The sequence below is a fragment of the Choloepus didactylus genome, chromosome 18 (genome assembly GCF_015220235.1).
Source record: "Choloepus didactylus isolate mChoDid1 chromosome 18, mChoDid1.pri, whole genome shotgun sequence".
Classification (NCBI taxonomy): domain Eukaryota; kingdom Metazoa; phylum Chordata; class Mammalia; order Pilosa; family Megalonychidae; genus Choloepus; species Choloepus didactylus.
This window is the reverse complement of record NC_051324.1, coordinates 50623912-50640165: the sequence shown is the minus strand read 5'-3', so window position 1 is coordinate 50640165 and position 16254 is coordinate 50623912. Positions and strand designations below refer to the sequence as shown.

Sequence of the window (16254 nt, the reverse complement as noted above, 5' to 3'; positions counted from 1 at the left end):
GAGTCTTGAATGAGATAATAGATACAAAATTCAGTTCAAAAGGGAGGCCTTATAAAGGAAGTGCTATTAAAAAAAAAAGCAAAATACATAAAATGAGATCCGAAAATACAGATTTTATTACAATAGACCAGCTAGGGAAGACAATTCAGATATCATCAAGAGTGAAAAACAAATACGAAACACTTTCCAATGAAAAAAAGCTAATCAGTATTGATCATTTCGAGAGCTAAATACACAATCATAAGATTTAAATTTTTTTTCTTTAATTAGAGACGAAAATTGATGATTGCTTTCCCAAGGCTGAGACAATGAATCCAGGGCAACTTCTGATGGTGCTGACCAGCATTCTAGAGGAAATGAAGAATGAAATCAAGGTGAAGTAGACGGCATTCCTCAGCAGACTCACAAGCATCGCCTGAAGAAGATGCCAGCAGTGTTCAATGTCAGCATGTTGTTCTCAGGAAAGCATGGGGAGCAAGTTCACTGCAGGAGTAGGAACATTGGTAAATGGTTGAGAAAAGATGGCTCATGGCGTTGGTGCGTCTGGGTGAGTGCTTTAGCAACAGGAAGGGCGGCAGCAGCTGGAAAGACAGCAAGGGCTGCAGCAGCAGCTGGGGCGGCAGCAGGTGGTCCTACAGCAGGTGGTCTGACAACAGACTGGGCGGCAGCAAGGCTGGCAGCAGCTGGACCCACAGCAGGTGTTCTGGCAGCAAGGCTGGCAGCAGCTGGTTCCACAGCTATTGGCTAGGCAACCGGGCACGCAGCAGCACGTTGGTTGGTAGCAGGTTCTTGAGCAGTACACGGGGCCACTGCAAGCTGGCCGGCAGCAGGTTGTGTAGCAGCAACTGGGGCAGCAGCAAGGCTGGCAGCAGCTGGAGCCACAGCAGGTGGGCTGGCAGCAGGTGGTCCTACAACAGGTGGTTCTGCAGCAAGTTGGCTGGCAGCAAGGGGAGCAGCAAGGGGAGCAGCAGCAGCTCATGGTGTCAGGTGTGGAGGGCAGGTTCCTGCTCAGAGGTGAGTTTCCCAGATTCTGAGAAGTCCTTCTCTTGTGGGGCTTTTATTCACTGGACCCCCAATGTTGGGACCAATGGGCAGAACTTTTCCTTGTTGTTGTTTATGTTATTTTCCATGGTCCATGGGGAAATGGCCCAAGGAGGAAGTTGGTCCTGAAGTGTTAAGAATTTTCTCAGGGTAATTGATTTGTTTGTTTTCCTAATTGAAACTGAAAAATAAGAGTATTTTCCTGAAATGGTCTATGCAGTCAAGAAATACTGTTAAGCCTGTTAAGATGTCACAAGTGTCTAGTCTGCATCTGCTTTCCCTTGGCAAGACTTACATTGGGAAGCACTTTGTAGAGAGGGTGATGGTGATGTGTGTAAGATATAGGATCCTTTGCATTATTCCCCAACTCTTCCCTTTCCCCCTGGTTCTAGGGAATAGATGTTCCTCTATCACGAAAACAGTGCATCTTCCCTTGAGGACAATATCACGTGTTGTCGAAGCTTGATAAGCCAACTTTAAATCTGTCCATTGATTCCATACACAGCCAACCACACAGTGCCAGGTCCTCAACCCCACATCCCCGTATTCGAAGCTTATCAAACACGGGCCTGTCCTCTGGTCAGTGGTGACCAGCGTAGCAAGAGATTTCTGTCCCTCCTCCCGCTGCTGAGGACGAGGTTCCCGTTAAAGCTCCTAATAAATGCTGCATCTTATTCTCCAGGCTGGACTCATCCGAGTCACTCTTTGGTGTGTTGTGCCCCTCGCAGTTGGGTTGAAGGCTGCCTTATAGCACAGCCCCTGGCCTTACTGGAAACATGCTGAGTCATGGTGCTGAGTAAAACCCAGGTTTACTAGGTTGACTAGGCTTCTGATTCCACCTGTAACGTGGAGAAGCATAGGATTTACCCTTCATTTGTAGACAATAACGAGGGCTGGAGAAATATATAAAACAAGTATTTACAGCACAGCAGCCAACTTGCGCTACAGTCCTTGAAAAAGGGAAACCCGCGAGGTGAAGCTCGCATTTTCCCCAGGGTTTTCTCTGTTTTCAGGATTTTTTTCCTTTCAAGGGATATCGCCCTACCTCCAGATCAAAAGTCATCCTCATAAATTATCTAGTAAGAATTTTAAGGTTTTGTTTTTTATCTTTAGGTAATTCATACTCCTAGATTGAACTTTTGTACATTGCATGTGGTTGGAATCCATTTTTTTCTGTCGCTTGTGAATAGATTGTTTCCAGCTTTGATCAATGTACATTCTAGGCTTCATCCTTCATGTTTTTATCTCTGAATTCTCTCTTATTTTTGATCACAGCGGACAATGGGTTATCAATTTTTTACTTAAAGAAACAAAAAAGAGAGCAAATTTTGGCTTTGTTCGTCCTCTCTTTTGTATCTTTGTTAATTATTTCAGTAACTGAAACTTTAATTGTTTTATGATTTCTTGATGGATCCTTTTTAATTTTTCTAACTCATTCAGACAGGCACTTAACTAATTTTGAGGTTTTCTTCTCATCATAATAATTAAGGCTATGAATGTAGTCAAAGTACCAATTTGACAGCATCCCCAAATTTTGATATTTAGCATATTCTTTGTCATTCTTTTAACACATTCTATACCTCACATTTTATTTATTCAGGTTTGGTCTTCCATGTCACTGTATCTCCTGCTATTTTTCCCATCCATTGTGCAGTGTAATGACTAAGTTCTACTATTTGTTTTCTAAGTAATATTTTCTAGCTAATATTGTACCTGTTCTCTCTGCCTTTAGCATAAATTTATTTTTATTAACACACCCTTTTGGAATTATTTCATACTTATCGAAAAGTTGCAATAATATTACAAAGTATTCCTGTGTATCTCATATTTTATACAAAAATGAATTAAAGTTGATCATGGTCTTAAATGTAAATTTTGAAAGCATGAAACTGTTAAAGAAAAACAGCGCATTAGAAGACATAGGTGAAGCAGATGGTGTGGGAGGGAAGGAGGTAGGTGTGTCTCACAAAGTCTACCTGAGGGATCCTTCTGAGAATGGAAATGTTCTATATCTTGACTGTATCAATGTCAATTCCTGGTTGTGATATTCTATAGTTTTGCAAGATAGGCTTTTTGGGTATTGTGTAGAGGATACAGGGGATAGATGTGTTTCAAAATAAAAATTTTCTTTAAAAATCCGACTGAAGGAAGGAAGGCAGGTTATATCTCCTTTTCTTTTTTCTGCGTTTTCTCCACATTTTACAGACAAGGGAAGTCTGAACATAGCAAACTTCTCAATCCTCCTGTGCATCAATTTATCATTGATACGAGTACCAGGATTGGCATTTGTATGGAACTAGCATACGCCTTAAACTATTGGTGCTATCCCAGATTTCAGGTCCACAGACTGACATTCCTTCCTATTTAAATACAACTCAAGTGAAATTGTTCTGATACATATGCCATGTGCAAAGAATTCGGAGTAGACATTCTCTAGTAGAAAAGGAGGGGAGCATTGTTACGTACTTTCTATAGAGGCAAAGAAGATGAAGAAGGGTTTCCTGAAAGTATTACTTTGTCTTTCCCATAATACTATATTTTAAGAGGACAGAAACGTGGAATTATCTTTTATGTTCAGCTGTTGTCATAGGAAGAGGAAATTGCTGCAGGCCATGCCTCCCCCATCACCACTCACGGTGGGAGTCCTGCTTGGGATGGATGGGTCCCGTACAAGCTGATGATGTCATATTATTACCTAATGAAAGTAAAGGGCCAGTGTCCGTTCCTGAGGACAGACATGTATGGTTGAGTGTTAAATATTTGGAAGAAAGAGAATGGGATGAAACCCTGAGTCTCCTAAAATATAATTTGATTTCTATGCACGAAACTTCAAAAATAGTCCATAAATTTTATGATAAAAATCAACAGGGAAAAAACATAAATTCCCACTGTTGATGCTCATGTGCAGAGACATGAGTGAGTCTGTATCAGAAGTCAGGGAGCACTAGAGGTGCCGCATAAAAGCTGCGGAATTTACACTACGTTGATTGAAGGTGTTTTCTAAATAACCTGCGACTCTTAAATGGGGCTGGTGGGGCTGGTGCACTGTGGCAGCTTAGAAAGAGGAGGGGCACCAATGCAGCTGTCAGTGAGGCCTGGCCAAGCACTGCAGGGGATAGAGAGAGCCAGACAAGGCACTTTGAGTCTTGAGATTCATTGGAAAACTATTGTGAAACGTGTGCATTAGATGCCATGCAAAATTCTTCTCCGAATGCCCTGTTCTGATACTTTGGTTATGATTTAACTTTTCATGCATTTATGCATATAGGAAAAATATACTGGTCAAAATGACCTATGAAAATTGTAGTTCCTCTTTAAGTTATTTCTCGTGTAAATTAATAATAAATTTGCATACTTATTTTTGGGCTTGATTACAGTGAGTCTACCCCAAGGTGGTTTCACCCTTAAAATGTAAGCCAAAATGCATTTTGCCTGTTTCCTTTTTGAAGTTCTGTAGTGTTACATTTTTACGCTTAGCTCCTGATCCTCTTTGACTTGATTTCTGTATATGATGTGAAACATGAGTCAAGGTTCATTTTTTTGCACAGGGGTGTCATTTGGTCAAAAGACTAAACTTTCTGACTACTCATCTTGGCACCTTTGTCTAAGATCAATGGGTAATGTATATGTGGATCTGTTTGTGGACCCTCAATTATGTTGCATTTATCTATATGGCTCTCAATTCCCAAACAACACCGAAAACAGCATTGCTAGTGAAGCCATATTAAGATGTGTTATTCATGCAAGTTTGGAAATTACCTCCAACATTTATGGTTTCTTAAGATCTGATATAGAGGCAATAATACCCACCTTTCAGGAATCTTCGAGAATGGGATTGTGGATAAAGGATCCAGCTCACTACCTAGTATTGAGTAGGGACTCATTAAATCAGCGTAACTCATCCCAAAGTGTTCCCTCTGTTGGAAAACTAAGTAACTAAGCAAAGAATTCCAGATACAACCTCTAGGAAGATAATACATCTCGTGCACATCTAGTGCATTAACCAACCAAAACACCTTTGTGTCCCTTAAAAAGGTGACCCCATAAAACCCTCCTACTTTCATCTCAGAGTTGCTTTTGCCTTTGTGCCACTGAGTGTTTTGGCTATTCTTTTTTTCTCTTTATCTTTTCATTGAGTGATCCAGGTTCCCTCCACTTGGGAACCAAACTAATATCCATCTTGACTTTGGGTAACGCATGCTTACGTCTCCTTTTCACATTCCTATCCATTCTGTCATTTTCCCTGTAAACTCTGATTTTAATATCCCTTCCCTGCTTTATCTTTTTCCCATAAAGCAGAAGGACCCTTTTATGTTCCAGAGATTATGATTAGACCAAGGGTTTTTAGCCCATTTCATTGTTATCTCAGAACTCATGACTTGGTACACATTTCATTGCTTCATAATGTTGAGGTCATGAGACCAAATCTATTCAATGTTCGGGAGCCCAGGAAATGTGGCCCAACGTGTGTGTCAGTTACCGCTGAGATGAATTAAGTGATACCCGGATACCATTTCCATGCAATCAGAGAGCAGTTCTCTTTAGATGACATTGGGGCTCACTTGGTTCGTTGATGACAGAGTGCATTAGTAGCTGACCAGAACCCATAAAAGATGCAAGGCCTCCCTTTTTTGATAGGAAATCCTAAAGGCAATGTCTGTTGGTCATAGAGGAGGAAAGGGTATCTGGGAAGAGCAGTGAAGATAGAAAAGTGTTCCACAACTCAAGAGTCTAGTTATTTCCATTGTTATAAAAGCAACACAAGGTGAGTGTCCTCCCTGTGCCTTGTTACGTGTGTTAGTTCTACTTGTAGAAAGATACAAATGTTAGGCCTGGAAACAGAGGACCTGGCATTGGGATTGCTTCCATCATTTCCTAGATGTGTGAAATTCATTTTCTCATCCTTAAACTGGCAGTGAAATCTTTGCTCTGCCCAATGTATAGGGCCATTTTGAGACTTGAATGAGGTAATAGATATAAAATTCAATTCAAAAGTGAGGACTTATAAAAGAAGCACTATTGAAAAAAAACAAAACCCAAAAAACATACCATCTGATGTAGGAAATTACAGATTTTATTAGAAAAGAGCACCTATGAACAAAATTGAGATATCATTATGAATGAAAACAAAACTCAAAATAATATCCATATGAAAAATGCTAATCTATTTTGATCATTGTACAGAGCTAAACACACAATCAAAAGGCTTAAAATTTTTTTTCTTTTTAGAGACAAGAAATGATGATCACTTTCCCAAGGCTGAGACCGTGAATCCCGGGCAAATTCACATGGCGCTGCCCAGCAGTGAGCGCAGCAATGTGGAGGAAATAAAGGAGATTCGAATCAAGGTGAAGTAGGACGGCATTCCTCAGCAGACTCGCAAGCTTTGGCTGAAGAAGATGCCAGCAGTAGTCAAAGTCACATGTTGTGTCTCAGGCAAGCATGGGGGACGAGATTTTTGCAGGAGTAGGAACTTGTAGAATGGTTGAGGATAGATGGTCTGTGGTGGGTGGTGGTTCTGGGTATGTGCTTCAGCAACAGGAAGGGCGGCAGCAGCTGGAAACACAGCAAGGGCTGCAGCAGCAGCCGGGGCGGCAGCAGGTGGTCCTACAGCAGGTGGTCTGACAGCAGACTGGGCGACAGCAAGGCTGGCAGCAGCCTGACCCACAGCAGGATGGACCGCAGCAAGGCTGGCAGCAGCTGGACCCACAGCTATTGGTTAGGCAACCGGGCACGCAGCAGCACGTTGGTTGGTAGCAGGTTCTCGAGCAGTACACGGGGCCACTGCAAGCTGGCCGGCAGCAGGTTGTGTAGCAGCAACTGGGGCGGCAGCACGGCTGGCAGCAGCTGGACCCACAGCAGGATGGACAGCAGCAAGGCTGGCAGCAGCCTGACCCACAGCAGGTGTTCTGACAACAAGGCTGGCAGCAGCTGGACCCGCAGCAGGATGGACGGCAGCAAGGCTGGCAGCAGCTGGAGCCACAGCAGGTGGGCTGGCAGCAGGTGGTTCTACAACAGGTGGTTCTGCAGCAAGTTGGCTGACAGCAAGGGGAGCAGCAAGGGGAGCAGCAGCAGCACATGGTGTCAGGTGTGGAGGGGGAGTTCCTGTTCAAAGGTGAGTTTCCCAGATTCTAAGAAGTCCTTCTCTTCTGGGGCTTTTATACACTGGACCCGCAATGTTGGGACCAATGAGCAGAACTTTTGTTTGTTGTTGTTTATGTTATTTTCCATGATCCATGGGGAAATGGCCCAAGGGGGAATTTGGTCCTGAAGTGCTAAGAATTTTCTCAGGGTAATTAATTTGCTTGTTTTCCTAATTGAAACCTAAAAATAAGGGTATTTTCCTGAAATGATCTGTGTAGTCCAGAAATACTGTTAACCCTGTTAAGATGTCACAAGTGTCAGTCTGCATCTGCTTTCCCTCGGCAAGACTTACATTGGGAGGCATTTTGTAGAGAGGGTGATGGTGATGTGTGTAAGATATACGATCCTTTGCATTATTCCCCAACTCTTCCCTTTCCCACAGGTTCTAGGGAATAGATGTTCCTCTATCACGAAAACAGTGCATCTTCCCTTGAGGACAACATCACATGTTGTCAAAGCTTGATAAGCCAACTTGAAATCCGTAGTTTGATTCCGTACACAGCCAACCACACAGTACCAGAACCTCAACCCCACATCCCTGTATTCAAAGCTTATCAAACACGGGCCTGTCCTCTGGTCAGTGCTGACCAGCTCTCCCTCCTCCCACTGCTGAGGACGAGGTCCCCATTAAAGCCCGTAATAAATGCTGCATCTTATTCTCCAGGCTGGACTCGTCCCAGTCATTCTTTGGTGTGTTGTGCCCCTTGCAGTTGGGTTGAAGGCTGCCTTATAGCACAGCCCCTGGCCTTACTGGAAACATGGTGAGTCATGGTGCTGTGTTAACCCAGGTTTACTAGGTTGACTAGGCTTCTGATTCCACCTGTAACGTGGAGAAGCATAGGTTTTGCCCTTCAGTTGTAAACAATAATGAAGGCTGTAGAAATATGTAAAACAAGTATTTGCAGCGTATTCCCCGTGCCTTGTTACATGTGTTAGTTCTACTTGGAGAAAGATGCAAATGTTAGGCCTGGAAACAGAGGACCTGGCATTGGGATTGCTTCCATCATTTCCTAGATGTGTGAAATTCATTTTCTCATCCTTAAACTGGCAATGAAATCTCTGCTCTGCCCAATTTATAGGGCCATTTCGAGACTTGAATGAGGTAATAGATATAAAATTCAATTCAAAAGTGAGGACTTATAAAGGAAGCACTATTGAAAAAAAAGAAAACCCAAGAAACATACCATTTGATGCAAGAAAATACAGATTTTATTAGCAAAGAGCACCTATGAACACAATTCAGATACCATTATGAATGAAAACAAAACTCAAAATAATATCCATATGAAAAATGCTAATCCATTTTGATCATTGTACAGAGCTAAACACACAATCAAAAGATTTAAAATTTTTTTTCTTTTTAGTTAGAGACAAGAAATGATGATCACTTTCCCAAGGCTGAGACTGTGAATCCCGGGCAAATTCACATGGCGCTGCCCAGCACTGAGCACAGTAATGTGGAGGAAATAAAGGAGATTCAAATCAAGGTGAAGTAGGACGGCATTCCTCAGCAGACTCACAAGCTTTGCCTTAAGAAGATGCCAGCAGTAGTCAAAGTCACATGTTGTTTCTCAGGCAAGCATGGGGGACGAGATTTTTGCAGGAGTAGGATCTTGTAGAACGGTTGAGGATAGATGGTCTGTGGTGGGTGGTGGCTCTGGGTATGTGCTTTAGCAACAGGAAGGGCGGCAGCAGCTGGAAACACAGCAAGGGCTGCAGCAGCAGCTGGGGCGGCAGCAGGTGGTCCTACAGCAGGTGGTCTGACAACAGACTGGGCGGCAGCAAGGCTGGCAGCAGCTGGACCCACAGCAGGATGGACAGCAGCAAGGCTGGCAGCAGCCTGACCCACAGCAGGTGTTCTGACAGCAAGGCTGGCAGCAGCTGGACCCGCAGCAGGAGGGCTGGCAGCAGGTGGTCCTACAACAGGTGGTTCTGCAGCAAGTTGGCTGGCAGCAAGGGGAGCAGCAGTAGCACATGGTGTCAGGTGTGGAGGGGGAGTTCCTGTTCAAAGGTGAGTTTCCCAGATTCTGAGAAGTCCTTCTCTTCTGGGGCTTTTATACACTGGACCCCCAATGTTGGGACCAATGAGCAGAACTTTTCCTTGTTGTTGTTTATGTTATTTTCCATGGTCCATGGGGAAATGGCCCAAGGAGGAAGTTGGTCCTGAAGTGTTAAGAATTTTCTCAGGGTAATTGATTTGTTTGCTTTCCTTATTGATACATAAATTAAGACTATTTTCCTGAAATGAGTTATGCAGCCATGAAGCACTGTTAAGCCTGTTGAGACGTCACAAGTGTCAGTCTGCATCTGCTTTCCCTTGGTGAGACTTACATTGGGAAGCACCTCTGAAGAGAGGGTGATGGTCATGTGTAAGATATATGAACTTTTGCATCTTCCCCAACTCTTCCCTCTCGCACAGGCCCTAGAGAACAGATATTTCCCTTTCCGTGATACACTATAATTTACCTTGAGGACAACATAAAGTGTTGTGGAAGCTGATAGGCCAACTTGAAATCCTAAATTTGAATGCATACCCAGCCAACCACACGGTGCCAGGGCCTCAACCCCACATCCCTTTGTCTGAAGCTTATCAAACATTGGCCTGGTCAGTGCAGACAAGCATAGCAAGGAATTTCTGTCCCTCTTCATGCTGCTGAGGGCAAAATCCCTATATTAGCCCCTAATAAATGGTCCATCTTACTCGCCAGGCTGGACTCGCCCGAGTCACTCTTTGGTGTGTTGTGCCCCTCGCAGTTGGGTTGAAGGCTGCCTTATAGCACAGCCCCTGGCCTTACTGGAAACGTGCTGAGTCATGATGCTGAGTTAACCCAGGTTACTGGTCTTCTGGTTCCACCTGTAACGTGGAAGCAGCATAGGATTTACCCTCCGGCTATGAATAATCATGAAAGCTGGAGAAATATATGACAAGTATTTCCAGGAAAGCAATCAAATTTGGGCTACAGTTTTCCAGTGAAGGAAACATGTGAGGTGAAGCCTGCATTTTCCCCAGGTTTTTCTCCTTTTTCACTATTTTTGTCCTTGTAAGAGATCTCTATTTGAAGATCAAAAGTCATTCCCATAACTTATCTACTAAGACTTTTAAGGTTTCGATATCTTTATCTTTAGGTATTAATATCCCTACAGTTGACTTTTTGTACATTACATGTGCTTGAAATCCAATTTTAACTGTCCCATGTGGACAGTTTGTTTCTATCTTTGATCAGGGTACATCCTATGCTTCACCCATAATTTTGTTATCTCTGTCTTCTCTCTTTTTCTTGATCACTCCTGACAGTGGTTTATCAATATTTTAGTTAGCAAAAAAAACAAAAATATTTTTTGGCTTTTTTGTTTTCTCCACTGTATCTTTGTAAATTATTTCATTAATATACCCTTTAGTTAATTTATGATTCCTTGGTTAATACAATTTTTATTTTCCTAACTCATTAAAGTGGTTTTTAGTTAATTAATTTTTAGATTTTATTCTAATGAAACTATTTAAGTCCATAAATGCAGGTATAGTACCAATTTTACAGCATCCCAAAATTTTGACAAGTAATATTTTCATTGTCATTCAGTTAAAACATTCTATACTTCACACTCTGAATTATTCAGCTTTAGTCTTCCATGTCAGTGTATCTTCTACAATTTATCCTATCTATTGTGCAACCTAATGACTATATGCCCCACTCTGTTTTCTAACTAATATTATGCCTCATATACTCTGCCCCTACTTTCAATTTATTTTATTAAGTCTTCATTTTGGAATTATTTCAGACTTCTAGTAAAGTTATAAAAGATTTACAAAGAATTCCCTCTGTACCCCAATAAACACATGTTCTTAACCTTAATCTGCATTCCTGTGGGGCTAAACCCATCGTAAACAGGACCTCTTGAAGATGCCATTTTAGTAAGGTGTGGCCCAACTGAATGAGGGGGTCCTCAGTCTGGATTAGTGGAGGCCTTATAAGGAGAAGGCCATGAGGAGAAGTCAGTGGGACCCCGAAAGAAAAAGGAGAGGGCATGGCCATATGATGGGAGGCGGAAACAAGAAACCCCCAAGATTGCTGGCAGCCAGGACTAGAACGCCACAGATCTTTGGGGAGAAAGCAAGCCTTCCTGGGATCCTGATTTCTGACTTCTAGCCTCAAAACTGTGAGCCAATAAATTCCTGTTGTTCAAGCCAATCCATTGTGTGGTATTTGTCAGAGCAGCCTGGCAAACTAAGACATACAGTTAATAGTATTGTACCAAGGTTTATTTCTTGGTTTTGATAATTTTTAGATGGTTAGATGTTAGCTAAAATAAGGAGAAGGGAGTACAGGAACTCTGTACTATTTTTTGCAATTCTTCTTTAAGTCTAAAATTATTTCAAAATTAAAAGTAAAGAAAAAAAATGAATGTGGGATCCTAAATAGGATCCTGGAAAAAAAAAAAAGGACACAAATGGAAAAAAACTAGTGAAATTCTCACACAGGATGTAGTTTAGTTCAGGCCTGCAACCAAGCCTGCAATGATTTTGTAAATTAAGTTTTCCTGAAAGACAGCCAAGCTCATTTACTTACAAACTGTCTGTGGCTGTCTTCTTGCTAAAACAAAAGCATTGAGTAGTTGGAACAGACATCATAGGGGCCAAAAACCTAAAATACTTACTCTCTAGCCCTTTACAGAAAAAATTGTCAAACCCTGGTTTAATCAATAAAGTTGTACTAATGTTGATTTCCTGTTTTTGAGAATTGTATTACAGTTTTATAAGAGATTAACATTAGGGGAAGCTGGGTGAGAGATATAAAGAAACTCTGTACCGTTTTTGCAACTTTTATCTAAGTCTAAAATTGGTAAAAGCTAAAAAGTTAAAAAAAAAGAATTCCCATATTTCTCACACTTTATACAACAATTAATTTAAAATGGATCATGGACTTAAATGTAAAATGTAAATCTATAAAACTTTTAGGAAAAAACACAGAAGACATAGGTGAAGCAGGTGGTGTGGGTGGGATGAGGTAGGTGTGGCTCACAAGGGCTACCTGAGGGTTCCTGGTGGGGACTGAGAAGTTTTGTGTCTAGGCTGTATCAATGTCAATTCATGGTTTTGGTATTCTTTAGTTTTAGAAGATGTTGTTTTTGGAAATTGGGTAAAGGTGTATTGGGCTATCTGTTTCAATATAAAAACATTTACTTTAAAAATCCCATGAAGGATGGGAGGAAAAATTTAAAAATGCAATTTTCTGTAAAACGCAAAAGAATGATGGATATGGAGATTATCCAACATTTGAACACCTCCACTATAGCCTGGAGATCATCTATCAGAGGGAGGTGAGTGACTCCTGAAATAAAAGTCTAAATTCCTGTTGAATCTGAAGTCCCAATATCCGTACTGCATTCTCAAGTAACATCTAAAATTTTGCTGCTCAAGCGTTTATACTAACTAAATTGGTACAGTAGAAATCTGTCAGATGGGGTGGATCTGGTCACCAATTTGTGACGCATTTCAACATCCTGGTGTTTACTTACAGAAGATGTTAAAACATCCTGCCAATTCTTGGGCATCCCAATGACAATTTACATAAGAGCTTTACCAGTCTTCAGAAGGTAAATTGATAAAATCCTTTATATCTCTGAAAAAATATTCTATACACATTTTTATGTCAGTGGCATTCATTATACATCTCCAACTGATTCTTTTTCCATATTCTCCACGTTTTACACATAAGGAGACTGGGGTTAATGACTGCACACAAGGCTGCAGGGTCCAGATCCCAAGATGAAGAAAATGGAGGAAAGGTTCTGCAAGTCTGCCCCCACCCCCACCCCTGTACCTATCAACTGGGATTAGTCTAGAAAGATCCACTGTGAACAGGAAGAGACCATGGAGCAGAGAAACATGGAGGGACAGGTCAGTCCTCTGGGATCACTGATCAAGAGAAGGAGTTGTCAGGCAATGCTTTTCAAGCCTTCATAGCTGGGAATTGTGATGCATGTCTGCAGCACCTTGCCTGCCTACAAGATGTAAACAGAGATAATTATAAAATAATTTTGAATACAGCAGTAGCTGAATTTTTTAAATAAAATAACCAAATGACAGCAGATAATTTGAGACAAACACTTAACCAACTGAAGAATCGGGTCCACTCAGCTGTTGAAATGGATGGATTAGATAATGTGGAAAACAGCACGTTGTATTACAATCAAGCAGTCATTATCACTTGCGGCAGTATACAGAAGCAGTATCAGTCAGCAAAAAACTGTCAGTTCATAGAGACTTTTCAGGAAAAATTTGCCTAAGCCATGTGTTTTTTGCTTGTAGACCTGTATAGATTAACCTACCAAGCTGAGAAATCTTTGTATCTTCTTGCTGTCCTAGCAAAAATGATTTCCCAGGGCAAAGTAGCAAAAATGGAAAGATTGAGGCTGGTAATAACACCCTCAAAGATGGATCTAATCATAGAGCTGAAAATGGAGCTCTCATAGAGGCTGTAAAATTAAAGATACATCAGTGTAAACTGAGAGCTTATATCCAAATGAAGTCCCTGAAAGCATGCAAAAGGGACACGCAGTCAGTTATGAATACCTCTGGAAATTCGGCACCCTCTCTATTTCTTAAAAACAATTTTGAGTACTTAAGAGGCAATTATTGAAAAGCCGTGAGGCTATTAAATAGTTCAAACATTGCTGAGCATCCGCGATTGATGAAAACAGGTGAATGCTTGAGATGCATGTTCTGGAATAATCTTGGTTGTATCCATTTCTCCACGAGCAAGCACAATTTGGGGATTTTCTACTTTAAAAAGGCTCTGCAGGAAAATGAGAACATTTGTGCGCAGCTCAGGTCAGGCAGCACTGATCCAGGTAAGACCAGCAATGGGGGACAGTTTGTAGTTTACTACCTGAGGAAACCATAATTTTAAAGAACAATCGTCTGGTCAAAATGCATGCATGTGTCTCTGTATACAGTTCATACTGAAGCCGGTCAACCAGTTTAGCGCTGAGAATTTTTAATGGATATTGCTTCTTTTAGTAGCAAGGTGTTGGGGTAATTTTGAATTACCAAAGACAACTAAAATAGCATTCCATTTTCCATGAATTTCATCAGAGTCCCATGTGCTAATGTTATAAACCAGAATATTTGATTATTCAAGACTAAGATTTCTTGACTGTGCCAAACTGGGTTTAGTATAGCTCCTTTTTGTTCACCTGTGATAGTTGGCAGCATCTGACAATTTTTAAACACATTCCTGAAGTTTTTTTCTTTAATACTCATTATTTCTGGATCCTTGATGTTGAATGCATATAAAGAAGCAATTATTTAGCTTTCTAAATATAAGGAAAGTAGCCTCTTCAACAAATTGGACTGGGAGAACTGGATATGCATATCCAAAAGAAGGAAAGAGGACCGCTATCTCACACCATATACAAAAATTAACTCGAAGTGGATTAAAGACCTAAATATAAGAGCCAGTACCATAAAACTTCTAGAATATAATATGTGGGAACTTCAAGATCTAGTCATAGGAGGTGGCTTCTTAGATCTTACATCCAAAGCACAAGAAATGAAAAAAAAAAAAAGAGATAAATGGGAACTCATCAAAATCAAAAGCTTCTCTGCCTTAAAGGGCTTTGTCAAAAAGGTGAAGATGCAGCCAACTCAATGGGAGAAAATATTTGGTAACCATGTATCCAATAAGGGACTGATATCCAGCATTTATGAAGAAATCCTACAACTCATTGACAGAAGTACAAACGGCCCAATTATGAAATGGTCAAAAGATATGAAAAGACATTTTTCCAAAGAGGAAATAAACATGGCTAAAAAGCACATGAAAAAAATGTTCATCTTCATTAGCTATCAGGGAAATGAAAAACCGCAATGAGCTATCTCATACCTGTAAGAATGGTTGCTATTAAACAAACAAGTAAGTACAAATGTAGGAGAGGATATGGAGAAATTAGAACTCTTATCCACAGCTGGTGGGACTGGATAATGTTACAGCTGCTGTGGAAGACAATTTGGCGGTTCCTCAGAAAACTAAGTATCAAGCTACCCTGTGACCTGGCAATTCCACTACTTGGTATAAATCCAGAAGATCTGAAAGCAGTGACACGAACAGAAGTTTGCACTCTAATGTTCATAGCAGCATTATTTGCAATTGCCAGAACATGGAGACAACCCAAGTGTCCTTCAACAGATGAACGTGTGAACAAAATGTTGTATATATGTACGAAGGAATGCTATGCAGCAGTAAAAGGAATGAAATCCTGAAACATGGCAATGTGAATGAACCTTGAGGACATAATGCTGAGTGAAATAAGTCAGACACAAAAGGAGAGATATAGTATGGTATCACTAATATGAACTGCCTCGATAGTGTAAAATTAGTGACTTAAAATGTAGAATATAGGGGACCTAGAGAGAGAAAGAAGCTCGAGAAAGGGGAACGATCACCTAATATGTACAGACTTGTTAACAAAGTTGAACTTAAAGGTATGAGAATGGACTGGGGTGGTGACAGTTCATTAATGGGTTTAGAAGTATCAGTGCTGTATTGAAGGCCAACACAATTGGAAGGGTTGTTTAATGTCATGTATCTCATGCATTAGCACTACAAATATAAATAAGTTCTTGCATGGCCTACTTCTAAGGTATGAAACTTGAAGAAAGAGTTAACAACAGAATGGTATATGGGGAAAACTACCTGTTATATACTATGGACTATATTTAGTAGGAATACCTTATGGTACTCACCAATACTAGGGGTAAATAATTGGGTGGGGAATAAGAGTTATGGGGTGTTCTGGGTTATGATAATTGTTTAAAATGGAGAGTGATGATGATTGTACAACTAAATGAGGTTAATGTGAGACGTTGATTGTTTATTTTGGACAGAATATATGCTATGTGAGATTAGGGACCCCCTACGTAATAAGTAAAGTCCTTGCTCTTGAGGCTTGCTCTTATGAGACTTCCTGCTGCTAAGGGAAGGCTAAGCCCACCTATAATTGTGCCTAAGAGTCACTTCCAGGGAACCTCTTCTGTTGTTCACATGTGGCCTTTCTCTCTCAGGCCCATCT

General features: G+C 41.0%; 1 protein-coding gene and 1 pseudogene across 1 annotated transcript; one reads left to right on the top strand and one right to left on the bottom strand.

Moving 5' to 3' along the window:
- Positions 1-556: 556 nt before the first annotated feature.
- LOC119513714 (keratin-associated protein 4-7-like) lies at positions 557-9161 on the bottom strand. The gene is made up of 3 exons (XM_037809144.1): positions 8857-9161; positions 6606-7095; positions 557-937 (listed from the first exon to the last, which is right to left on the bottom strand). Exons 1-3 carry the CDS (start codon positions 9159-9161, stop codon positions 557-559), a joined length of 1176 nt encoding a protein of 391 aa, XP_037665072.1.
- LOC119514756 lies at positions 9160-14087 on the top strand (annotated as a pseudogene).
- Positions 14088-16254: the final 2167 nt, after the last annotated feature.